Here is a 26,543-nt window from a genome sequence, read left to right as displayed (position 1 = left end):
CGCCCCTTCCGCCTCGCACGCGTCGCGGCGGCGGCGGCGCGCGCGGTCACGTGGGCGGGCTCGGCGCTCGGCCCGCCTGGCCGGCTCGGGGCTCGGCTGGCTCAGTCTGGCGCGAGCGGCCGAGGGGCCCGGAGCGGCGCGGCGGGAGCGCAGCGGGGCCGCGGGGGCGCTCGGGCCCGGGCGGCGGCGGCGGCGGCGGCGGCGCGGGGGAGCCCGGCCGGGCCGTGAGGGCGCGGCGGAGCCTGGCGGCGGCGGCGGAGCGGCCTGGGGGCTCCCCCCGGCGTGCGCGGGCCGAGCGGGCCGGGCCGGCGGCCGCGGCGGGGCTATGATGCGCCCGCTGCGGGGCTCCGCACCCCCGTGTGTCCCCCAGGCAGGTCCGGCCCGCGGCTGAGAACCCCCCACCGGCGGTGAGTGCGGGCGGGCCCCACCGGCGGCGGGGCGTGGGGAGGGCCGGCGCGGCCCGGCGGGCTCGGGAAGCCTCGGCGCCCGCGCGGCGGAGGCCCGGCCCCCCGCTCCGAGCGGGACGCGGCGGGGCGGCGCTGCGGGCTGCCTCCGCGCCGGGGCAGGGAGGGCCCGGGCCGGCGGCGGCTGTCCGCCCGCGGCGGGGCCTGGCCCTGGCCCCGGCGCCGGGCCGGGCGAGGAGGCTGGCGGCGCGTTCCTGGCCGTCGTCCTCGGGTCGTGGCGTTTCGGTCCGTGCGTCGGGCGCTGCCCCTGGGGTGTGCTCTGCCGGAGCGGCTTCCCATCCGAAGTTTGACTTGTCTGGTTTAGATGTCCCAGTGACTCTGTTTTTACAGTTGAGGGGGGAACAGGCCGGGGGGCGGGGGGGGCAGAGGGAAAGTGATCTTAATTTTCTCAGCATCTTCCCACTTCCGTGCTGTCTTCCATTCTTCCGTACTGTTTCCCCGTCTTGTGCTGGGATTTCTTTAGCCGGTAGAAGGCTGGATAAAGAGCTGTCTGCTTCTTATGCTATAGGCAGTGAGGTAAAATGCAGTAATTCCACCAGCGAGCCTCGCTCTGTGGATGCCCTTAGGATCAGCAGTTCAAAAGGTTGCCTTCCTAGGTGGTAGGCACCATATGGCGCTTAGAAAAATACCTGTCGTTCTGTTTCTTGTGCAGATGGAGGATCTTGTTCCGTCACAACCTGCTGCCGCTAAGCAGTCCTAATGAGTTCTCCTCTCTTTTTTCAGGTATGGCCTCACAGCTGCAGGTGTTCTCCCCTCCGTCAGTATCCTCGAGTGCCTTCTGCAGTGCCAAGAAACTGAAAGTGGAGCCCTCTGTCTGGGATGTTTCAGGACAGAGCAGTAGTGACAAGTATTATACCCACAGCAAAAACCTCCCAGCGGCTCAAGGGCAAGCAAGCTCCTCTCATCAGGTAGCCAATTTCAGCATCCCCGCTTACGATCAGAACCTCCTTCTCCCTGCTCCTTCAGTTGAGCACATTGTGGTTACAGCAGCTGACAGCACAGGCAGCAGTGCAACAGCATCCTTCCAGAACAGCCAAACCCTAACACATAGGAGCAACGTTTCTTTACTGGAACCATACCAAAAATGTGGATTAAAAAGGAAAAGTGAAGAGGTCGACAGCAACGGTAGTGTGCAGATAATTGAGGAACATCCACCTCTCATGCTGCAAAACAGACCTGCGGTGGGTGCTGCGGCCACAACCACCGCGGTAACCACTAAAAGCAGCAGTTCCAGCGGTGAAGGAGATTATCAGCTGGTCCAGCATGAGATCCTGTGCTCTATGACAAACAGCTACGAGGTCTTGGAATTCCTGGGCCGAGGGACGTTTGGGCAGGTGGCGAAATGCTGGAAACGTAGCACCAAGGAGATTGTAGCCATCAAAATCCTGAAGAACCATCCTTCCTACGCTAGGCAGGGCCAGATAGAGGTGAGCATCCTCTCTCGCTTGAGCAGTGAGAATGCTGACGAATATAACTTTGTTCGCTCCTATGAGTGCTTTCAACACAAGAATCATACTTGCCTTGTATTTGAGATGCTAGAACAGAACTTATATGATTTCTTAAAGCAAAATAAGTTCAGTCCGTTGCCCCTGAAATACATTAGGCCAATTCTGCAGCAAGTGGCTACTGCCTTGATGAAGTTGAAGAGCTTGGGTCTGATACATGCTGATTTGAAACCAGAAAACATCATGTTGGTGGATCCTGCGCGCCAGCCCTACAGAGTGAAGGTGATAGACTTTGGTTCAGCCAGCCACGTGTCTAAAGCAGTGTGCTCCACTTATTTGCAGTCGCGCTATTACAGGTAAGTACTGACACAATGCTCGCTTTCATACGCTGCGCAAGCAAAGAAAAGCTGATCCTGATGGGGTGCTCGGGGTTTGCCTTCTACAAATACTTAACTCTTCTGCCATTAGGTCTAATCCCAGTTGAGGGGGAAGGAGGAAATATCAGCCTATCCACTGTTCTGCATGTTTCCTGGAGATTTCTTCTGAAATTTCTATGTAAATAAATAGAACTTCTGCTTTGCAAGTGTGACATAATATGCAGTCCAATACCTTCCTTTTACCCCAGATTACTGCAGTAAGTTCATTTTACTCTGTTGCTAGTTTGTGACAATGTGTGAAGTAGCAAACTGGGGAAGCAGTATGCTACTAGTAAGTAGTGCTTTTTGGATTATTTACCATGATCTGAAACTAGTCCATTAACCATGGTCATTTAGAAGGGAGAGAAGTCAAAAGGATGCCAGTTTCTTTTTATCCTGTTTCTTCTGGCCCCATCTTTGTCTGAACCCACTTCATGAGCACATGACTTCCTGTATCAACCCTTGGTAGGTCACGCTTTCCTGAGGCCTGTAGCTCTTTTAAAACGGGGATGAGCTAGATCTCTGCTTCCCTTAGCAAGATGTATAAATGGCTTCTACCATACTCCTGTCTAAGAATTAAAAATAAACTATGGGCAAAAATGTTAAAACTCAGAAACTGTGTAGCTAAGGCAAGCTGTGCTTTTTCTTTCAGTTATTCCTCCAGCTTGGTTCTGTTAATAGTGTGTATTTCAATATAAGTAGCAGTAGACTTCAATAAATGAATGCAGAAAGAACTTCTGGCATCAAAGGGACGTGAAAAAGTCTGTGCTGTGTTGTCAGGGTTGCTTTCAGTGGAATGTGAGCTCACTTGACGCAAAACTTAACTAGTATCTAGTCCTTCCAGCTGGGACGAGACAGAGGACTCGAGACACTCCACCCCACCCTGTGTTTCTGCGCTGTTTGATGTCTTTCCTGTCCTCCTAGCTTCACTTTAAAGCCCTGGCTTCTTGTAGGCTTGTTCTGTTCGTTCCTTGTACTCCCCGTATCCTTACCCCCTTTGTTTTTTTGTTTTGGTTGGTTGGTTGTTTGTTTTAACTCCCTCTAACACCAAGTACCAGCTTTCTGTGCCATTTCTTTCATGTGATATAGACTTTTCTTAATCCATTCCTCACGATCTTCACTCAGCTTGTTGTCACCAATCTTTCCAATTCTAAACTATTGATTGTTATTTTTTGTGACGCAGTTGTCTTCTGTGCGCCATAGCTCTGTTATTGCATTTTAGACAGTGAGCATTTTATCAATTTTGTTGTTGTTGCACTGAAAGAGGTGACCGCTGATGAAGAATCTGCTCTATCTGACTTGCAACACATGTGAGCAAAGCGGTTTGGGGAGGCACATAGTGCTTTCCAGTTTCTGATATCGCAAAAACCAGATTTGGCTGAGGCAAAAGCAGCAAGGGATGATAAATATCTTAAAGGGGCTGCTGGGAAGGAAGCTGTCTGCTTCATCTTTGTGTGCGGCACTGAACCCCAAGCCACTTCCACCTCCCTGACGTGGGGTGACTGACACTGCCAGAAGGGCAAATAACCTGAGATTAGATGGCGTTTAAGACTGTCTGCTTGACTGAAGTTAAGAATGCTGTGATGTGGAAATCTAATATTTAGTGATATGTAATTAGTTTCATGGTGATGATTACTAAAATCCATAATCTAGGAACTTACGGAGATGCTGTAGAAACCAGCTTATTGTGGGAGAACTGGATTGCTTTAACCATACTCGCATTAGTGTTCAGATGGGTTCTAAGTTGGAAATTTTTTCAATGCTGTGTTTAATAAAACAGTATAGACCAATTCTTCATTGGGTTCTCTGTCAGCTATTAAAAATAAACTTCTCGTTCTGTGTTCACTTTTTAGTTTTTAATACCTGTTACTGGCACTTACGTAACCTCTGGCTCCTGTAGAGACATCTAAACCAGCCAAACTCGGGTACTGTAAGGTGGATTTTCTGATACGTGTATACCCTGAAGGAAAAACCTTCCTTTATTAATTATGCTCAGTGCTGCTGGAAGTCATCTTGTCCAACAGCTTTGCTCACTCCAGGTTCTGATTGTACTTCTGGCAGTTGGACAGTTTGCGTTGGTCTCGATGACGCTGCTGGAGCCATACATCTAGTTGGGATGTAGCATTGCGTTTGTCAGGGCAAGTGTGTTAAGGCTGAGGCAGGTTCCCTCTCTCCACAGGCATTACTGCTGCCTCTGCAGTGTAACCCCAGTCAAGAAGGGCAGTTTTACTGCCATGACGTGGTTGACTTAGTATGAGTAGAAGTGCCCATGAAGAATTCTTTGGCTCTGAAGCCACGCATGGACTGGGAGTAGACGAACTCTGGCAGTCATGCTTCTATGCAGTGACTAGTTCCTACGGCAGTCCTGAGATCTCTTAGCCGTAATTCCTGACCTGAAAACCAGAGTATATGCTTGTTACATCAGGTGCAGAAGGGTATGGATACTTCTGTTCTCCCTGGGGAGGATAAACAATAGAAGGAAGCAGACAGCTTGCAGAAATGAAAAATCTCTGGGAAGACTGATCTCCCTGCTGTTCAAAGGGTGAGGTTTACTCGTGTCCTATGTTATGTGTAAGTACAGCCATCATGTGAATTCACTCAGATCCCTACGTCCTGATATTTTCTGTGGGTCAGTGTAGAGGCGCCTAGCAAATTGAAGATACTAAGCTGAAGGACTGAACAAATTGGGCCATGAGAAGGTGGCACTGAGAGTTGAGGGAGCTTGTAGAGTGCAGTAGTATCTGTTTCTTACCTCTGCTTTGGGCTCCATGACCTACTTCTGTCCCAGTCGTGTTGGCCTGGGAAGCAGTAGTGCATGCTGCCGAATCTGACTCTCTGCTTGCTAATCCAGCTCTGAGTGGTGATCATGTTATTCTCTGCATTGCTAGTTACAGTTGTACAAGCTTCATATTACCATCATTCTTCACAAGGGGGAGGGCTGAAGACCCATGTGTAAACATGGTATGTTTTCAAATGCTAAAAGTGAGTCTCGTGTTTTTCCGCTACTGCTGTGAATCCTCTCTCTTCTGAGAGTGCCTGAGCATATTTGCCAACTTTGGAAGTCAGAGTTTGGCAAGCGTGTATGCAAAGAAAGAATGTTGTTGATTTCTATTTCAAAGAGCTTAAGATCGTAAAATCACTTTAATCTCTGACAGACCAGCTATGAAAGTGACCTCTGCCTGTTGTTCTGTTTCAACTCACATCTCATAAGGCTGCTAATTATAGTGGTGTAAAAGGAGATGAGAGAGATTCTGATTTACCAGCTCTGTCCTGCAATCAAAATGAAATCAGGTGGCTTGTGAGAAGTTCATTTATTTAGTTTCAGGGAATAAAATGCGTAGAGTTCAACTTGCTATCATTTTGGTATCAAGGTTTTGGAATACCTAAGTCTATTTCAGCATGTAGTTAAAGACTAACAAACTATCACATCCAGCCTTTGGTGGGATTTTTTTAATGCACTTGTGAAAGATTAGCATGCTCTGCTTATTCCACAAGCCACTTATATTTTGGTTTGTTTGCCAGTCCAAACCAAGGAAACTTATGCATGCAGCATTCCTTATACGACAGGTTTGGGTCCTATCTGAATTGGGAATTCCTGCATAAGTAGGATAATCAAGAGGATCAATACAGTTTGTTGATGACGACTAGTAGACTAATGGCACATGGGGTTCTGAAAATCCTGTGTGAATGACTGCATCATACTCGCTCTGCTTGTGAAGACCAAAGTACTACAGAAATGGATTCCTCTTGTTTGCACCTGTTAGCCTATAGAAAGTTGGATCTGTTTAGCATAGTTCTTTAAAATATGAATGTTTAGCAGGACATTCAGCTTTCAAATACCAGATACTTATCATATTTGCGTAATCACTTTATATTTTCACATATGCAAAACCATTCCAAAGCCGACTACTGCCAGGGATAGACAAACAAGAAGGTAGAAACAGATCAATGTCAAGTAGAGCGAGTGTCAGAATGTCTTAGCTTAAATAATCTGTTATTCTGATTACTAAAGGTATATCATGGCTCTGGTTTTGGGGGGCTCAGACATAATAGAAGAACCTCCTTGCTTTAAAGCTGAACGATAGAGAAATGGTATGACCTCACTGCAGCAAACAGCTGGTTCAGCTATCTTTTTTGATAGATCTTGTGCTTTCTCAGGGGCACTGTGCCTGGGCAACTGGGATGAGTGCATTTGTTTTGGAGACTGGCTAATGGTAATTGTGTAGTCACCTAAAACAAAAGCTGTATCTGTGTCACCACGACACAAAGGGTGATTAATTGGAGAGTCACTTCTTGCCGTGTACAAACAGTTGGGAGGTACATTCAGGTTAAACAGCTGAGAAAGGAGAGTGTCAGATCTATTGACACCCGTACGTTATGCAAGCCCTGCTTTTTAGAATTCTGTAGAAAGATCAGAAGTGGTTTCGGAGCCTTTTTTAACAACAGAAATATCCACGCTGTAACACAAGAAATGTCACGCAAGCCCTGGGGTGTGCTACCCGAGTCACGACCAGAAAATAGATAGCCTGGAGTTTAGGACTTTTCTGCCTTCCTTTGCGCTTGTGTTAGTTATGCATGAAGAGGATCAAGGTTTCCTGTACTTTCCACAGTAAATTCCCACACCAACTGGCATGGTTTTTGCAGCAGTTGGGTTTTATGCTGTATGCAAATGTATGACCAGAATTTAGCCCGACAGAACAGCATCAGTTTGTTTCAGAACTGTGTGTAGGTGAAGAGTTGTACTAAAACATCGTTTTGTGCTATGAGTCAGTTCCAGACAGAAATCTCCCTGAAATTCCAACCTGTTGCAGAAGCAGACCCTGCTTGGAGTTTGAGGGTTTTTTTCATCACCTTCTCGGAAGGGCTAGGCCAGACAGGTAAATTTTGCATTAGGTGTGGTTCAGTGCACAGAAACCTGTAACACAACCTTGCAAAGCAGTCACAATCTCCAGCTGTGTTCTCTCCGTCCATTTTAAACTCGAAACTCTCCAAACAAACCCTGTATGAAAACCCACTGATAGAAACGGAGCAGCTCTCTGAAAAGCTCCTTTTTCTGGCTGTGCAGATGCTGTTCTTTTCCATGTGAAAACAGGCAGCCTTCTGTGGCTGGTTACCTGGGATCTTGAGACCTTCTTCTGACAAAAGTCTGAGCACCGTTTGCCAGAACTTTTGTTCCCAATTCCATTAGGGTAGGTTGGGCACTGTCTCAGAGATGCCTCACACCATACATACCGTCAGGTGTAATTAAACTGGTTACTGAAGGAGTAACTTCTTATCACAGTTGCATAAAGGCCACCTAGGAGTTGGAGGGCACCATGGCAATAAAATGAACCCAACTGTGCCACTTTAATAAAAAGGTTGGGATCTGCTAGGCCACTTGAGAAAACATCTTCTGCTTTAAAGTGAATCAGTTACTTTCAACAGATTTACTTGTGCTTGGAGGAGAGAAGGAGGGGCGTTATCCAGCGTGATTTATAGGAAAGAACTGCATGCTTTCAGAGTTGAAGATTTTACTTTTGGTTTTTTTTTTTCCCCCTTCAACAGAGCTCCTGAAATCATACTGGGTTTACCATTCTGTGAAGCTATTGACATGTGGTCACTGGGCTGTGTGATAGCTGAGCTGTTTCTAGGCTGGCCTCTGTATCCAGGAGCATCTGAGTATGATCAGGTGAGAGTGCGTGGCGGATGTGGGGATGTTCAAATGAAACCACAATGATCTGTGTTTGGACTCTCTGAACCCAACGTATCCTACATCAAGTTTCATCTAGTATAAATCGCTGTTGTCTGTCATCTTAAGTTCATTTTCTCTCTGTGATATTCCCATTGCCTGTCTGTCTCTGTTGTTGTACAGGAGAGCACGAGTTCTGTGTGTTTTAACTTGAGTTGAATGTAGTTATCCAATATATAGAGTCCATTTACAGTTAACCCCCTGGCTTCCAAACCCAAAAGCTGTTGAAATACCTTCCTGTCAAAACAGAAATGAGGTGTGTGTTCTGACTTGAAATGCCCTCTGTAATTTCACCATGAGGGCAGTTTTTCCATGTGGAGACAGAGCAAGCCTATCATTCCTGTCCTGCTAATACCTACAGCAGCCCTCATTTTTAATGCAAAGTGTGAGCCCCAAGCTGTCTCTGAAATACAAGGGCAAGAGTCTGAAAAGGCATCCTGAACTAATTAGTTCTTTCCGTGGATACTTAGCATTATTACCTGGGCTAGGCACTTGCCTATAAAAGGACAAAAAGTCTGTATGAGAGTTTTTTTGAGGGTAACTTTTCCACTGTGGTTTTTATGGTGGTATCTTGTTACAGTGCTTGGTATAGTTTTCCTTATGTGATAAAATACATGAAAACTTACTAAGTTTGAAAACTTACTTGTGTTACATCTTCCCAGCACTGTAAATTTCCAAAGGAAACACAGTGGTACCTTAATGAGCAGAATGAGTTAGAAAATAACTGAGGTACAGCATGGTGGTTTCCTTGCACACTTGAGTTTTGTGTAATTCTGAGAACCTTATCTAGTCATGTAGGTGGGTGGGGAGGAGGTGCTTTTTCCATTGCTTAATAGACAGGATTTTGCAGTCCTTTGTGAGGCAGCATGAGGTGTGACTTCATGTGGTTGATTTTGATATCTGAATTGCCCTTGAAAACTAGGGATGACTTGCTTTCATGTTTTCTGAGATTCTGCAGCAGCAAGTAAGAGCTCAGGCAGAACTTGTGAGAGGACCTCTCCAGGAATGAGTTCATGGGTTGGGATGGGATTTACAATTATTTTTTAAACACCCTTCGGCTGTAAAGCAAGAGTTATGTCTCATAAAAATAGCAGAACTCTTAGCTGAACTATTGTGTAGATACAAAAAACACTCACCTGCAGATACTTCAGATCCACACTGGCATAAATGAAAAGTGAGTCAACAATTTCATATGGATCACAAGCTATAACAGTGAGTTAAGTGCCCTGCAATGTTCAGCTGTTTTGGCACAGTGGAGTAGCAGGAGTTTTGCAAATAAGAAAAGAGATATGCTAAAGGACCTATAATAGATAATTCGAACAAAGCCTAGTTACCTTGACACTGTGTTTCCAGTCCTCATTTTATAAATCAGACTTATCAGGGTTTTTTTTCTTAAACTTTTAAATAGACTCCTTTGAGGGGAGAGTCATGACAAAGGCGATGTCGCATTCCTCACCGTACATCTTGAGAGCAAATAACATGAGCAATTAGGCAACATTTAAAAAGCTTATTATTGTGTTTTTTCATAACTTGCTATTTTCTTTCTTTTTGAGCATACCTTTTTATTTGTTAGCTCTTTACTGGTGTCTTATCGATAACCGTCACAAGTATTCAGGTGCATTTTCCACAATTCTGAGCCATTTTTTTGTTACATGTAAAGTATATTAAATGTTTTTGAGGATGTAAGAATCTGATTGTACTAGAGGTTTGGTCTTGCTTTCTTGGTCAGTGAGAACTTTGCCATGACATTCTCAAGTCGTGTGCCTAGAGTATATGTAGCCAGTCACAGCAACGTTGCTTGGATACTTATGCCTTTAATTATATATCTACCTACATGATAATTTCTGTGGTATTTTTCTCTCAAAATACGTACTTCTTACATTGCTGATATTAAAGACTATTGGTGTTACTTTATCCATGTCTCAGAAGCTTACCATCTGCTCACATATACTTGGGCAAAAAATATTTCCATAAAATAAGAAAGTTGTATTTAAAACCTAAAATTTCTGCAGATAATAACTATCGAAAAAGTGAAGTGTCCTTATAAATACTTGAGATAGTCCCTTTAATTTTGCAGTTTCCATTATCTGGCCATTCTTTATTTACAGGTTATTTCCTATTTGCTGTGGCCAAACGTGGCTGATAATCACTCCATTAGCTATGAGTTCTTTATATTGGGAGTCCTCATTCTTTTAATTCTCTTTCCTAGATTCGTTATATTTCACAAACTCAAGGCCTTCCAGCGGAGTATCTTCTCAGTGCAGGAACGAAAACAAGCAGGTTTTTTAACAGAGATCCAAATTTGGGATACCCACTGTGGAGGCTAAAGGTTTGTCTGTCTTTTTAATTCCCGATCCTGTTTTGTTCATTGAGGACTTGATATAAATTCACACCTGGTTTTAGTGTGCTGTGAAAACGTTCTGAGTGAAGATTGGATCTGAAATGCCATTCAAATATAGCTGATTTGTGTATTTCATTTCAGAAACTGTACAGACCTCCTGGTACTCTTTAACAATAGCAGCTGTGCATGATAGTAGCAGCAAAGAGTGGGTGTTACAGTAATTGAGATAATGATTACTTATTATGGCCTGCTCAGTCTTGGTGAAGTATGTCATCTTGTTGTCATCTCCTGACAATACAAAGAGTAAAATAGGGAGTATTTCATGATGGTCTTTGTTAGTTTAACAGAAATCTATTTATGTATTGGGAGAGGACAGGAAAGAATCAGATGTACACTTGATTTGCCTTTAAGGCTGAGCAGCAAAAGGAGGGGATTATGCCTTTCTTTTTCTTTGTAAAAGAGGGATTTAAAATATTTATAGTCTCTTCTCTTCCTAAATCAGAAATCTTCAGTTCTTCTGGCTAATGCGCTACCTAACAAAGCCTTGAAATGAAGTCATCCTGTTGTTAATTCAGCTTTGCAATGAATGATCTTTCCAGTTGAGGAAATGAGAACCCATGGCTGATTTGGTTTGGCCTACTGGCATGTGATTTGTCTTAAAGCAGGCAAAAGATCACCTGGCTTGGCTCTTTTCTTGCTGCTTTCTCTTTATCAGTATGCAATATCTCAGTTTATATTAACAAGTGCTTTCTTTTGTAGACCCCAGAAGAACATGAGTTGGAGACAGGAATAAAATCAAAAGAAGCTCGGAAATATATATTCAACTGTTTGGATGATATGGCGCAGGTGTGTGGAGATCTTGTAACGCACAAATAGCTATCGTATTAATTACATACATTATTGGGATCTCTAAAAATGAGGCTTCTGTGCTGGAGCAGTCCTCTTCCACAAGCGTGTGAGAACACTGATGTTCCACAAGCGTGTGAGAAGACTGATGTAGGTTTGCCATGGTGCCAATTTGCATCAGAACTCACTGTATTAAAGACTGTCAAAATGCTGATTATGAAGCTGTTAGAAATGTCTTGTTTTTTCTTAGGCCTTGATCTGGTAGATGGGACAAGTGTGCTTAGCCTGTTATCATGAGTAGTAGTCGAGCAGTAGGAAAGCTAAACCCCTCCAGATGTGTTTATAGGATTAGGCCTCTTATTTGACTTTGGAAATGTTGACAGGAACTACAGATCGCTCTATTTTTTCATTCTATTTTCAGAGGTAAAATGAAGGAATATCTGAGTGTTTTTAATATCATGAGGCCTTGAATCTTAAATATGTTGATCTCAATTTTCTATTGCTTTTGTATCTGTTATCATCACTTTACATCTGTGCAGAGAATGTAGAATCTTGCCATTCTGACTTACTAGCCCCTTATAGCCCCGCACAAAAAATGAGGGCATATTGCCAGGCAGTGGAGAGTGAAGCCTCGTTGATATCTGTTGAACAGACCAACTTCATGTTGAGATGAGAATTCCACGTGTAATTTTGACTTCCTTTTATAGAATGAACATGGGAAGGGTTGTGTGTTAGTGCTGTAGTACCTAAAATTAAGCTGGCTAAGAGACAGAAATGCTTAATAAATATTTCTGCGTGATGTGAAATTACTGAGTTGTTAGGTAGCAATTAATTTGATGTTTGTGTGAACTACTCTCATTTCATTTCCAAGGTGAATATGTCTACAGACTTAGAAGGGACTGACATGTTGGCAGAGAAGGCTGACCGAAGGGAATATATTGATTTGTTGAAGAAAATGTTGACAATTGATGCAGATAAGAGAATTACTCCACTGAAGACTTTGAACCATCCATTTGTTACAATGGCACATCTACTGGATTTCCCACACAGTAATCAGTAGGCTTCCTTAGATTTATTGTTTTGTTTCAGGGGGACTTATTGGAAACACAGAATAGCACTTTTCTGCTTTTTGTCAATGCTGTTTTCTGCAGTTTCTGACTGACCTGAAAATAGCAATGGCATGTATAAGGAATGGAATGTTCATAAGCTTCCTTTTCATGTTTTAGGACATTCTTTGTTGGTTTAAAAGAAAAAAAAAAAAAAGAACCTAAACCTAAAGGCATGTGCATAAAGTTGGGAATCCGTCATGTCTCTGTTGTACTGTTTTTACATATCTGATATTTTCCTTCTGTCATTCTGTTTCAGTGTGAAATCTTGCTTTCAGAATATGGAGATCTGCAAGCGAAGAGTTAATATGTATGATACAGTGAATCAGATTAAGAGCCCATTCACCACTCATGTTGCTCCTAATACAAGCACAAATCTGACAATGAGCTTTAACAACCAGCTCAATACAGTACACAATCAGGTATAGCATCTTTTAGCTGTTTTATACTAATCAAAGAAATGGAGTAGTCTAATTTTGTGCCTTCAGGCCAAATCCTGTTCTGCAAAATAGTGTATTTAAATTGCTCTCCAGAATTTGTAGTCTTGTCTTGAAATTTAATTTTCACAAACTCAGGCCAAGGCAGTCTCTTTACTTCACCTAATCATGTTTGCCTGTCAGTTCAGCAATGTAAGTAAAATTGGTGCAATTCATGTATTTTCTCCTATGTTGTCTTACGCCTTTTACCTGAAACCTTTTCCTGGTGCTTGCTGCATAGTATAATACTGGTGGTTTCTGTTGTTTGTTTTATAACAAGTACGAGTGATAAATCTGATGTTTTGTTTTGTTTTTTTCTCCCCCTAGGCCAGTGTATTGGCTTCCAATTCTACTGCTGCTGCTACTCTTTCCCTGGCTAACTCGGATGTCTCACTGCTAAACTATCAGTCTGCTCTGTATCCATCATCTGCAGCACCAGTTGCAGGAGTGGCACAACAGAGTGTTTCCTTGCAACCTGGAACCACCCAGATTTGCACACAGACTGACCCATTCCAGCAAACGTTCATTGTTTGTCCCCCTGCTTTTCAAAGTAAGCGGAAAAACCCTTTGTATGATACTGTGGTTTCGGTTGGGTAGGAATGAGAAGTTGTAATTTGCACTAAATTGAGAAAGTACAGAAGACCACTCTGTGCATGTCACACAGTGCTCTTGCATCAGATGTAAGTGCAGAATCAGGTCAGACATGTGTAGACAGTTTGGTTCTCTTCCAGGTCATGCTTGAACAGGTGACAGTATCTTGCCTGCCTAGGTTGCAGTCTTCATCTGGTTGCTCAACCAGTTTTTCCCCCCAAACTGAACACAACAGCATTCCACAGAAAGCAGTGAACAGAGGAGCCAGACCTATCTGAAAATAAGAAAGTGTCATGCTATGTTCTGTATGTCAGGAGTGAATATCTGGTCTTTGAGTCTCAGTTCACAAGCACTGATGCAGCTGTGTAGTTTGCTAGCAACAAATGATCACAGATTGCAAATAAGTGAGGTTAGCACAAGCATAGCTCTATTAGTCCTGAAATTTCTCTATTGATGCTTATAACTGGATTGTGTTAGTATGGAGGGTTATATATGAAATGGGAACTGATATGTAAGGTTTGAACTTTGAACTTAGTCTCAAGCAACATAGAATTAGATGTCTGTGTTACCTGTGTTTCTGAAAACAAGACTATGGACTTCAACAGAGCCAAGCTTTTGAGGACTGGTTGTCCATCATTGCCCTTTGGCATACCGGGACTGTAGAAGTATTTACTTCAGCTGGTGTTTTATTAGTATGCTTTTGTCAAAGGGAACAGCTTTTCTTTCTCTTCATCTGACCCTGTCTTCTGCCCTTACCTGGTAGGAATTTGATTTTGGAAAGAAATTAAAAAAAAAAAAAAGAATAATAAAGCAGCTTAGTGGTGATGTATTCTTGTCCTCCGCAGCCGGACTTCAGGCAACTACAAAGCATTCTGGGTTCCCAGTAAGGATGGAGAATGCTGTCCCAATTGTACCACAAGCACCTGCGGCACAGCCACTGCAGATCCAGTCTGGAGTTCTCACACAGGTAAAAAAAAACCCAAAGAACCCATAGAGTTAACTGCAATTCCTACCACCGTCTGGGAGAACCGGACTGCCCCTCTGGTGCTGGGGTGAAAGCAGGGGGTTCTCAGAACACTCCGAAAGGTTAAATGCAGATCACTTCTAAGACAGTGTTTTCTTGTTTTGTTTTTCTGGAATATTTAAAGTCTATTTTAACTATTTTATGTCACGTGCCTCCCTGGTTTTAGGAGTTAGATTTAATAATGGGAATAAATATGTAGTTTTCAGCTGCTAAAAACAGGCTGTATTTTTTCATGGGTGTACACTGCGTTATAGGTAGTGGTGTATGTTTTTGCCTACACTTTAAAAATGTGGCAGCAAATTTTAGAAGAAACCATTTCTGTGAGAAGCGAGATCCCAGTAAACAGAAGTGGGAACACAGATTACTCATCTTAAAATTTCATCTTTAAATCAACAAAATTATTTCTGAATCTTTCTCAATTAGTTACATTGTTAGTGTGAATTGATGTGTAGCGATGACATACCTATTTCTGTTGTTTGCAATTTAAACGATATGTGATAGCAAAATTCACAAATAATTCTGAAAAAAGATATTTTAAACATTAATAATGTCGTAAATTAAAACAATTTTTATTTCCAAAAAGTAATGCTTTAATATATAGCGAGTGCCCAGTGATTCACAGGCTTTATTCACTGAAAAATTGTAATTGCCTTTATAATTAAGTGCACTTTTATTTATTTGCATAGTTTTAGTTTCTGCTGACATTAACACATACTTTGTTAGTTCTACTCTCCAGGCAGTATATTGTACTTACTGACCTACTTGTAGAGGAGTAATTTTTAGATTGTTCAGTCCAAATAATTTTGGTGGCATTCTGTGATCTCTGGTTTGTTTAGCATAATTATACAGGTAATGGTATCCAAAAAGCAGAATACACTTGAAGGAGGCCCACCTGAATCCAAACCGTGCTTTTCCTGAGAGTGCAAATTGTACACTAAGAATCTAGTTTTAATTAGACATTTGATGGACTAATATGTGTCTTGGTAGCTTCATCACAGATAACTTTGCTCTTTCGTGATACAAAAGACCTACCGTGCCTTCTATTAAATCCCTTAGTTTATCTTTTTCCAAGAGTACTGTACGTGAATTTGGAGGTACGATAGTAAATGCTGTGTCCTGCTAGAGGTGCAGTTTGTGTTATGGTTAGTGCAGTGTATGTAGTGTAACTTGCTCTCTGGGACCCAGTAAAGTATCAGTAGCTGAACACTATCTCATTTTTACTTTTAAATGTGTCATCGGAGAGATCCTGTTCCCAAATTCCCTGTTCCTTGTGTTCCCCTCAGGGACATGTAATTGCTTAGAGGAACATGCCCGGAGGGTCTGGGTGTTGGTTTCGCTGCATCCTTTACAATTCTCGAGTCTGCTCAAGCACCATAGAATGCCAGTGAGGTGAAACCTTTTCTGGCCCTATTGCTGAACCCACTTATCCTGCCTCAGTACGTGTGTTTCACTCACTGCCTGATCTACATTTCAGGGAAGCTGTACACCACTAATGGTAGCAACTCTTCATCCTCAAGTAGCCACCATCACGCCGCAGTATGCGGTCCCCTTTACTCTGAACTGCGCAGCCGGCCGGCCAGCGCTAGTAGAACAGACGGCTGCAGTACTGGTAATTGCCTCCCTTGATTGTGTTCACTAACTGAGTTTTTGTTTTAACTTAGACTTGCAGAGGGCATGGAAGCATGTGCCATCTTGTGGCTGTGTTCTTGCTACATCTTAATGTCTTGTTGTTTTCCTCCCCAACATTGCTGAAGCACTGTCTGACTCTGACGTTTAGTGTGGCTCTGTAAAGAATCCAGATCCATTGACTATTACTTTTTACTAGCCTAGTATTATAAAGCTCTTCTAAGATATACTATAGAAGAGTTATAATTGTTCTTGTTCTTCACTTACTATCCTATCTTTGCCTTTTGATTGTTGAATACAAAGGAATCAGTCTTTAGCTTGACTCTGCTACAGGTACCTGGATGGCCAGAATTTGAACTACTTGGCAAGTTAGCTACATACTTTGTTTTCAACATGTGTAAAGCTGCTTTGCATGTAGGAATGTTTCAGGTCATTAAGCACAGGCTGAAATCTCTAATGATAGCAAATTCTTTAATGTATTGCTTTAGCAGTCGATTTCTCTTAACCTCTGTTGAACATTGACAATAATTTTCTGGCCTTTTGTTATTTATAGCCAATCGCAGGTAGCTTGCTTCATCCAGATAAAGATACCGTTCTTCACAGATACTTTCAGTTCATATATATTTCTTGGTTGAAATTAAAGGTGAGCTCTAGTATCCAAAACGGCAATAGCTAGCTTTTAGGCTATTTGGAACAATTTTTAAAAAAGATGGGGGAAGGGAATAAACACACCTTTAAGAAGCATACGTTTTCAAAATTGTCCTCTTCTGTATTCATTTGGCACCTGCATCAGAACAACTTTGCAAGTGCCACAAAGAAGTCATTGTAAAACTCCAGAATCAGATCAGTGAAGCTTATGAAAACATTGCAGTGCACTTAAGTGCTGATATCCTCACATGTCTTTCAAAGCACATTCCATTATGTGAACCATGTTGTTTCTTGTGGCTTTAAAGTGGTAGTTTGAGTGTCATTTTCTTCCAAGAGGGAGACCTCTGCTGAAGTGGAATTTGCTTGAGTCATACCTGTACTGAAATTAAAACCCACTCATTTGAGTTCTTCTGAACCAAGTTAACTGCTCCCTGTTTCTGAAGACGGGAAGGCAGGAGAGTGGGGTTCTCCTGGGTCACAGCTCTGAGCTAAACAGACCCAGGGATGTATCTCCTTTCCTCCTCTTGAATTTTGATTGCTGAAAGGCTGCAATCTAGGCTCTGAAAACGGCAAGGGGTGACTGTAGCAGAGCTTCGGATGCAAGTGAGTTGTTAGTGATGTTTTCCAAAGTGTATTTGGACTTTTGATTCAACAGGCAAATTCTATTCTCCTGTGTGTGTGTGCAGTGGACTTGACGTTCAACTCCCCTGTACAGCAGTGGAGATCAGAGCCAGCTGTCTCCAGACTATGAGCCTGGATTCTGAGTTTCTCTGGAGGACTTACTATTTCTGTTTGGATTCTGGGAGCCTTTGGCGTGAATTTGCTCACCTTTAGTGCTTCCGACACTTCTCCCTTGCTGCTTCCCCTGAGTTTGCATTAGCCATTTGCTAAGCTTTGCATATTTTTGTCCTTCCTCTGTCAAAACAGTTCGTCGCTTGGAAGGCCCGATTTCTGCCTCTCATTGGGAATTTATATCTTGCTGTATTAAACTCTCTGCTTTGTCTTGTGCAGGTGTTGGCTTTTGGAAAGACGCATGGTGTGACTTTTAACATATTTCTCTTTTTTTTTTTTTTTTAATATTATTATTATTATTCCGCTTATGTTAGCAGAGGTTTTAGCAGCTCTCTGCTTTGAAGGCTTCTTGTTTGGAACCGATATTTGTAACAAGTAGATCTGTTACTTGCAGAAATATTTTATTTAAAAAAGCAGGTGTTTATGGTTTTGCAGTTTAAACTGCAAGAAAGAGAGCCATATATTTTCAAAATCATAGAAATATTGTACTGCCAAATTTGTTTTGGTTTTTGTTTGGGTTTTTTCCCAGAAAAAAACCCTGCATTTTGTCAATTTGGACAGGAACATTAATAATATTAATGAATTGAAAATATCTTCACGTATCTGCCTTGTAACTAAAGGTTTCTCTCAATGTAGCTTTTCTTAAAGACTTTAGTTGAGGTGGGGTGAATTTCCACAATAATAATACTGTCTCAGCTCTCTCAATGTGAGCCCTGTAAGGCAGAAAAACAGAAAGGACCAAATTGGCTTCGTATTTTGGAATCCTTCAGCAGAGCCGTGTGCATAAACTTACATGCAGAAACAGTCCTGAATACTCACGCTGCATCTGGCAGTACAATATCTGGCTGCATTCTGCAGTACAATATTAACACTCTTTTCCCCAGGTGACATCTGTGATACAAAAGGCTAGCAAAGTGTCAGGGGAAGCTTGTTTCTCTGGTTTTCTTGTTCTCTTACTGTACTGAGACCTTTTGAGAAAGTGCAATGATGTGCCGTTATCTCTGCAAGCTAACAATCTACACGAGTGCATTTATTGCTTGGAACAAATCTCTCTCTCTCCACCTGTAGGAACTGAAATCTAGTGAACCTGTGTATCTGTTTGTTGTTTTGCAGCAGGCCTGGCCTGGGGGAACCCAGCAGATACTGCTTCCTTCCACCTGGCAGCAGCTCCCAGGGGTTGCTTTGCACAACTCTGTTCAGCCAGCGGCTGTGATTCCGGAGACGATCGGCGGCAGCCAGCAATTAGCTGACTGGAGGTAGGGATTGCACAGGGTCCAACTCTGTGCCGAATGGAAATACGTGCCATCACAGTACTGCCTGCAGTGCACAGAATTTCTCCCTTGCCTTCAGAATTATGCAGGGGCTCAGTGCAGCTTGCGGTTCCTGCAGTGGAGTCATGGGATTTGGGCTTTTTTTTTTTTTTTTTTTTCTGCTCCAGGAATGCACATTCCCATGGAAATCAGTATAGCACTCTCATGCAACAGCCATCACTACTGACCAACCACGTGACATTAGCTACAGCGCAACCGCTGAATGTTGGAGTTGCTCATGTTGTTAGGCAGCAGCAAAGCAGCAATGTTCCAGCAAAGAAGAACAAGCAGCCAGCACCAAGCGCAGCCAAGTAAGGCTTTCTGTCCCAGTCCTAGAAAGACTGTGGGTGTGTTTGTGGAGGTTGCCTTTATGGTGTGAAAAACTGGTCTTCTGATCACAGAGGCATTGTCTGTGTAACTTTTAAATGTGCTACAGTTGCTTTTAAAGATGTCTTGGGAAAAGTCTCTGTACTGTAGTCACTGATATAAGTGATAATAATTTCAGTGAGAGTGCAAGGAACATGGTTGACCAAGTGCTTTACTGTACTGGTCAAAGGGAGGTTTTACACATTCAGGGTGGGTTGGTGCCGTAGCAATACAAGTGACAGAATTGACATCTGTCGAACAAGGGGTGGCAGGTTTCTGGCAGTGTTTAGATGAACCGGTCCTGTTCAGAGCATCACCGAATGCGTTGGTCCCTTCTGGGATGCGTTCTATGGTGCTCTCCTGTATGAGTGTCTGCACTGAGGTTCTCTTTGTCTGTTTCAAGATGTTTCTTCTTGTATGTGTGCTCCAGCCTGCTGGAGCCTGGCTGTTCTTAATGTTGGTGCTGGTTTGTCCCAGCCTGCTGACACGTAGCTGAATACTTCTTTGGTTTTCCTTCAGGCCCAGCTCAACTCTAGAGACTCTGCCCTCCCAAGTCTACTCGCTCATTGGGAGCAGTCCTCTGCGCTCCACCTCCTCCTCTTCCAACGTGCTCATCCCAGTGCAGGAGCAGCACCAGCCCATTGTGATCCCAGACACTCCAAGCCCACCCGTCAGTGTCATCACCATTCGCAGCGACACTGATGAGGAGGAGGACAGCAAATACAAACCTGCCAGGTAGGCAGTTCATTTAGGCAGCCAGTACTGATTTGTCCTGAGCTCAGCCCAAGCGTCAAGGAGAGTGGAGAACGCTACATGCAAAGCCCTGGCTAGGCTAAGAAGCACTGCATAAGACAGAAAATTCTGCATCATGTCTGCTGTGCTGTTTGTGTCTCTAGTTAATCAGAATTTCATCGGACAAGGAGGGAGGGTATGAGATCCCAGAGGGAGATCTCCTGTGTCTTGTGGGAAAAGCTAGAATGTTTCCCATTTGTTTGTTTGGTTTTTTTCCCTGCAGTTTGGGTATGAAGCAGAGATCCAATGTCATCAGCTACGTTACTGTTAATGACTCCCCTGATTCTGACTCCTCCTTGAACAGCCCCTATGCCACAGACCCGCTTTCCTCTCTCAGGAGTACTGGTGGTGCCCTGGAGCTGCCGAGTAGAGGAGCGGCTGACAGCTCCAGCTCTCGGACTATCATTGTGCCGCCATTGAAAACACAGCTCAATGACTGCATTGTAGCTACCCAAGCTTCAGGTAGGTATGCTCTCATAGCTTGCTGTGCTCAGTCGCTTTTGCCAAGGCTCAGATGCTGTCTTATCCCTGACAGCTTTGTCCTCACAGTTTTGGACTATCTGCATTGGGTCTTCAGCAGCTTTAGGTTTCACAGCTGCTGTTCTGAGAGTGCAAGCCTTGGTCTGTTTTCAGTTTCATTGATAGATTTACCTTCCATATATGTTTGGCTGCATTTAGAAAGATCTGTAAAAATTCACGATGATTTCTTGTACAATCAGATTTTAAATCGTAATTGAGGAAAAGGCTCTGTTACGGAAATAGTCCCTGTGCATTCTTTGGTTACCTAAGCTGGTTATCACAGTGCATGGCGTGTGAGAGGGAAGAATGGACTAAGCTTTTGAAATCTTTCAGGCATCCTGAGCAGCACCAGTAAGACCAAGCCAGTAGCCTCTGTGAGCGGGCAGTCGTCAGGATGCTGTATAACACCTACTGGGTACCGCTCACATCGTGTGGTAACAAACGGTGTGCAGCCTCTCAATCTCAGCCAGGTAAGCACTGTGTGACTTTTGCTGACCTTTGAATGTGATGCTTTAGCATTGCTTTAGAAACACTACGCTGTGTGGCAGGGAGAATGACTTGATTGCAAGAGGATCGATAGCTGCTACCTCATTAATTCTTTGAAGCCGATTCTGTCCTGTGGCTATGCAGGGTAGGGTAAACTCTGTGGGGAGTATAGGTGAAGTTTCTCAAGGCAAAGAATTTGTTCCTGTACCAGAGGGCAGGAGAAGGAAGCGTGGTTATGTCCATATTCTTTCTTTGTGCTCCTAGTCACATCTGTCTTGCAGTGAGCCATTCTTGCTACTCGGGTGGGAGAGTGACACCAGGATCCAGCTGTTGAATTAGAGTAGCATTGAAGGCACTCAGCAGTATGAGGAGATTCTTTTGTTCTTTACCTTCCTTCTCTAGATCTCACAAAGACCTGAGCAGGAGGTTAAGGCCGGACCTTGTCTCTCAAACTAACAATTAGCACCTGACTTCCCTTGAAACTTTCAGAGATTGGTTTCACTTCAGTTTGTGTCACTACTCTTGATCTTTGAGTCAAGCTGCAGTAGCCTTTCAGAAGAGAGGAAGTGTTACACCTCCAGTTCATTTCTGGCACGGGGACAAGACAGGCTTTGTGCTAAAATGGGGCAGCCCTGCTGCCGCTCTCACTGAGGTGGAGAAGAATAGATGTGTGAGGAGTTCAAGGGCTGGGTCAGTCTTAGGACCTGCCTGCACTTGTACAGCTGTGTACTGTGGTACCCCAGGTGTGGCAGTTTGATCCCATTGTACAGGAAAAGTGTAACCTTTGTCTCAGTGGAACTGCAGTAACCCTTCTCAAATTTATGTGAGGGTTTCACAGAGCTGGGAAGGGAGGATCTGCAGAAGCGTCGGTCCTGCAGTTAGAAGGGAGGTGTTGATCAGGAGGCTCTGGCTGACCGTTCCTTGCTCACCTCCTGTCCACTGCACTTTTCCCTGAGGATAGCTGTTAACCTTATTTACTTCTTCTCCCTGCAGAACCAGCAAACAACAGTGCTGGCCTCACAGGAGAGAAGTGGAAATGCTGTCCCACGTAGGCAGCAAGCTTATGTGGCACCCCTCACGTCAACTATTTCTCAGGCTCCCTACACGTTTCAGCACAGCAGCCCAGTGCATCCCCACCTGGCAGCAGCAACGGCAAATGCACACCTCTCCAGCCAGCCGCATATGTACACTTATGCTCCAACCACTGCTGCAACACTGGGCTCCACCACCTCCATCGCCCACCTCTTCTCCCCTCAGGGCTCTTCGCGGCACACCACGTACGCTGCCCACCCTAGCACACTTGTCCACCAGGTCCCTGTGAGTGTTGGTCCAAGTCTGCTGACTTCTGCGAATGTTCCGCCTGCCCAGTACCAACACCAGTTTGCTCCCCAGTCCTATATTGGTGCTTCCAGAGGATCTGCTATTTACACTGGATATCTGCTGAGCCCTACAAAGATCAACCAGTACTCATACTTGTAGTTCCTAGTAAAGCACTGTCCTGCAATAGGCCTGAGAGATTGGAGAAGGATTTCAGGTGAACCTTTACCGGGTAATGAGTGCCTGGTTTTTGTTTCTCCTTGATCTGGTTGTATGTTGTTCAAAAATGTCTCTAGTGAGTTCAGTCACTAACTGAGCAGCATGCTTTGTTACCAGTACGAGGGTCACTAATTAAGTTTTTAAAATTTTACTTACTTTTTATAGATGCTTTTAAAAAGTTCATGGTCACATTTATTTAAAAATGTTCTGTTGTGCTAATCAAAAGGGGAAAGAAAATCAGTGTCTTGGAAGACAAATCCTGATGACTTTTTAAACTTGTATAACTTAAACAAAAAGACTAGCAGATTATATTTTAGCAGCTTGCACAAATCCATGTTGCCACTAAAAATGGAATGCACGTTTATGTTGCTGGGGCAGTTTTAAAATTAAGTTTAATACTTTAACATTTGTTCTCTAATTCACTTTGTCTCTAACAAATTGCTGGTTCTGCAAAAGCCATTACATCTCCGCATACGTTACTGTCAAAGTTTTTTGTTTACTTACCTGCTTTGTTTAAGGACTGGTAGAGGCAGCTGCCTTGTACTAGCAACATTACATATTCAGGAGTCCCTGTAAACCCTGAAACCTGTTTTGTTTTCTTGAAAATTCTGTGTCTCCATAACACAGCTGAATTTTTATTGCATTCATTGCAGAATTCTTCTAAGTTTTTCAAACTATATTCAAGATCTCACTGTGTAACAGAACTCAGCAGCTTTGTCAGGATGCTGTAGTCTTCAGTTGAGAATGAATAGTGCAGCATTGCTCTAAAATTTGGTTTCTGCAACTTAATAGATGCTGGCCCTATAACGGAGCTGGATTCCTTCACAGAAGCACAGGGCTTTTCTTTGTTTTGTTTTTCTTAATATTTTTCCTCATATGATTCATTTAGGAGGGAGTGGAATTTGAAATACAATGAAACATCACTGTATTGATTTGTACAGCTTTTTATACTCCTGTGAGCGTATCCTCCTGGATATGTCAACAGCTACTTTAAAGCGCTCTTAATAAGACTTGTATACAGTACATGCATGTAGGAATTGAGGGGGGGGCGGGGAGAGAAAGAAAAAAGAAAAAAGGAAAAAAAAATCCAGATTTTAAAGTTTATTACTGAATTTAAAACTATTTTAGAAGTTTTGTATTGGTGGTGTTTTAATATTTTACATAAAATGAAATATGTACATATTGATTAGAAAAATATAACAAGCAAAACTTCCTGCTAACCCCAAATGTTCTGTCTTTGTAATCAAAATGTGTAGTGATTATACTTGAACTCTGTACTTAGTGTTTGTCTAATTCTTAAACGTTCCTGGGGATGGAGTTGATGTATCCTTTGTATTTAAACCAAAATGAATTGATTCATGTTGGAATGTATGTGATATAATGCAATGGTTAGAGCTCATCACTGTAGCACTGAGAGAGGAGTAGAGCTTCATGAGAGAAAAGGATACCTTCTGATTTGTTTTGCACAGGTATGTGTGATGAAGAGTTGTTTGGTGTGTCCCCTTATTGTAGTGCCTTAAATGATGATGTAGTGTGACTAGAGTTTACAGTGAGCTTGCCTTATGAGGGACCAGCAAGCCCCCGTCGAATTGAAGCAATTCACTAAGCTTATCACAGCAAGAACAGCAGTATGTTGCATAGGTGCGTTGTTCTCAGTTTTAATGCTATCATAAAAAGCTACATTTTTGTTCGGAGTGAAGCGATGTTTCCTTAAAGCTTTTCCTTGAAATGGCACATGTACTGTTAGATGTCTGTCAGTGCATTTCGAATAAGGTAGTGCTGGGAATGCATTGGAATGTTTAGTCTAATATTGCAGAAGTGATTAAATATGTGCAATCACTTTTTATTAGATTAGTATGGCGTTACCTTCCCCCACGTTAATAGCAGACATTTCTTGTAAAATATTGCTAGCTTGGTGATAGAATATTTATACCAAAGAGAGCCTGCTGTAAAGCACATAATACCATTAAAAAGTTTTATAATGCTACTGCTAATGTGGAGTTGTTGGGAAGGTTTGTCAGCTGTAGCCCTAGTTAGTGTTCAGAGGAAATACTCATTTTGGATAATCAGTGCAGTTTTTAAACTACACTTTGTGTTCTTGGGTCCCTTGTACTAGGAATTATTTCTCATCTTCAGTACGCAGATTAAGTATCTTGTCCAAATGGATGATAAACTGGCTTGAGCGGGCGTATTACTGCAGCAATAAGAGGTTTTGGTAACCTTGAATCCCAGTTTATGTTCTGTCCCAGTGGAAAAGAGGCCAGTTCTCTGACCGGTATGTGACAAGAAGTGCAGAAGTCATTTCTGAAATTCCACATTATCGATAGAAGAAAGTCTGGACTGACCTGAAATTGATGAACTGTTAAAGGTTTGGCATCTCTTTCAATAGAGGGATCAAGGACTTTGGAACTGGACGGTAGCATTAGTGACGTTGTTGTTCAGTGTATATTTAGTCAGAGCACTTCTGTAAGTGTGCGGATAACCAACCGATCTTGCTATGCCACGTCATTGGTGTAAACGATGCTGTTTGTTGCTGTAGGCACTTTCTTACTTTTTTCCATATTACATTGCTTGTGTTCAGTACTTGCCTTGGGATGCCTCTTGGGTACAGAGTTGTGCCTTTCCATCGAAAGGCAAAACAAGCTCCAATTCCTGTGTTTCAGGAAAAAAAGACCTCTAGCAAAATCTGCTAATAATTTTGAGAAGAACTTGCCTGCTTCCCCCCCAAAAAGCAGATTAAAATGACCATTTATCTTTAGAATCCCTATTACATAATTAAACCCGATCAAATGTATTCACAAAGCATGGTGTCATCTCTTCCACTGTCCAAGTTTCCGAAAGTATTGGAACAAGGAGGACGAGGTGGAAATGACATAGGTAAAATGAAACGTACTCCCTTTAAAACAAGTTGTCGATCACCCTGAAATTCCTCTGTGATACACAGCGTAAACCAAGCACACAAAACCCCCACCCCAGCAGGGCCAGACTTTCATTTGGCACTGGCTTCACAAGTGTGGCGGATCCCAGTCTGGCCCCAGTATGTGTTGCCCCCTTTAAGTGTATTGTAGTCTGCTCTAAGGAGCTACATCCCTTCTTCCCCTGCATATCCAGCCTTCAAATTCGGTTAAAGAATTGACTCTCCTCATTGTCAGAGCCACTACACATATTTTGTAAAGACATGTGCTATCTCTGGATAGAAATTGGAGTCCTTTAATTTTTTTAAAACTAGTTTGGGATTCACCTTTTGAATATTTGATAACCGTGGTCCCATCTAGACTTGTCTGTGATTCTTGAACTGTTAAATCAGTAGTTCCTATTACCTGACCTGTATTCGCAGCTGTGATAGCCACTGCAGAGGCAACTTCTGAGGCTTTCCTGCTTAGCACCTAGTTGATGGGATGCAGTAATTTACCTCTGACTTGGCAATTTTTTTAGTACATGAGACTAAATTGCTTCTAAATGACAGGATTGGCACAGCCCTGCTTTCTTTTTTATTTAAACTTCTGAATGGTGCCGCATGTCCACATGGTTGTTTGTTGCTAAACTTTATATAATGTGTGATTTCAGATTCAGCTTGAAATATATCTATCTCACTACATGTAGCAGTACATTATATGTAATGTTAGTATTTCTGCTTGAATCCTTGATATTGCAATGGAATTCCTACTTTATTAAATGTATTTGATATGCTAGTTACTGTGTAAAATTTAACTTTCTTTTATGATTGTGCTCTTCCTTTTTACAAGCCGCTAGATACAGGTAGTTTCTGACAATTACTGATCTATGTTTGTATTGCTGATGTACTTAGGGGGTATGTAAAAATCATTTTAACAAAAGAAATAGATATTTAAAAATTTAATACTAACTATATGGGAAAAGGGTCCATTGTGAAAACATAGTTTATCTTTGGATTCAATGTTTGTCTTTGGTTTTACAAAGTAGCTTGTATTTTAAGTATTTTCTACATAATATGGTAAAAATGTAGAACAATTGCAATGCATCAATAAAAAGGGTTAATTTTCTGTACTCTA

General features: G+C 42.8%; 1 protein-coding gene across 3 annotated transcripts; it reads left to right on the top strand.

The window, feature by feature from the left end:
* The first annotated feature begins 350 nt into the window (after window positions 1-350).
* On the top strand, window positions 351-26,543 carry HIPK1 (homeodomain interacting protein kinase 1). 3 transcript variants are annotated; one of them, XM_050911212.1, is made up of 16 exons: window positions 351-407; window positions 1,188-2,265; window positions 7,870-7,993; window positions 10,263-10,382; window positions 11,154-11,240; window positions 12,112-12,296; window positions 12,606-12,768; window positions 13,150-13,372; window positions 14,259-14,380; window positions 15,912-16,046; window positions 18,620-18,759; window positions 18,942-19,124; window positions 19,699-19,914; window positions 20,195-20,433; window positions 20,824-20,960; window positions 21,970-26,543. In XM_050911212.1, the coding sequence occupies exons 2-16, from the start codon at window positions 1,190-1,192 to the stop codon at window positions 22,453-22,455; spliced, it is 3,636 nt and encodes a 1,211-aa protein (XP_050767169.1). In that variant the 5' UTR covers window positions 351-407; window positions 1,188-1,189; the 3' UTR covers window positions 22,456-26,543. The 3 variants fall into 3 exon arrangements, with proteins under 3 accessions (XP_050767169.1, XP_050767170.1, XP_050767168.1); XM_050911213.1 differs by having other exon boundaries at window positions 18,617-18,759; window positions 20,309-20,433; XM_050911211.1 differs by having other exon boundaries at window positions 18,617-18,759.

The sequence above is a fragment of the Gymnogyps californianus genome, chromosome 27 (assembly GCF_018139145.2).
Source record: "Gymnogyps californianus isolate 813 chromosome 27, ASM1813914v2, whole genome shotgun sequence".
Classification (NCBI taxonomy): domain Eukaryota; kingdom Metazoa; phylum Chordata; class Aves; order Accipitriformes; family Cathartidae; genus Gymnogyps; species Gymnogyps californianus.
This window is presented reverse-complemented; position numbering and strand designations above follow the sequence as displayed.

Coding starts and splice junctions, on each gene's coding strand:
- HIPK1 (XM_050911211.1), top strand. CDS start 1,190: ATGGCCTCACAGCTGCAGGTGTTCTCCCCTCCGTCAGTATCCTCGAGT. Junction 12,297..12,605: donor GATTTCCCACACAGTAATCA/GTAGGCTTCCTT, acceptor ATTCTGTTTCAG/TGTGAAATCTTGCTTTCAGA. Junction 18,760..18,941: donor CAGCAATTAGCTGACTGGAG/GTAGGGATTGCA, acceptor TTTCTGCTCCAG/GAATGCACATTCCCATGGAA.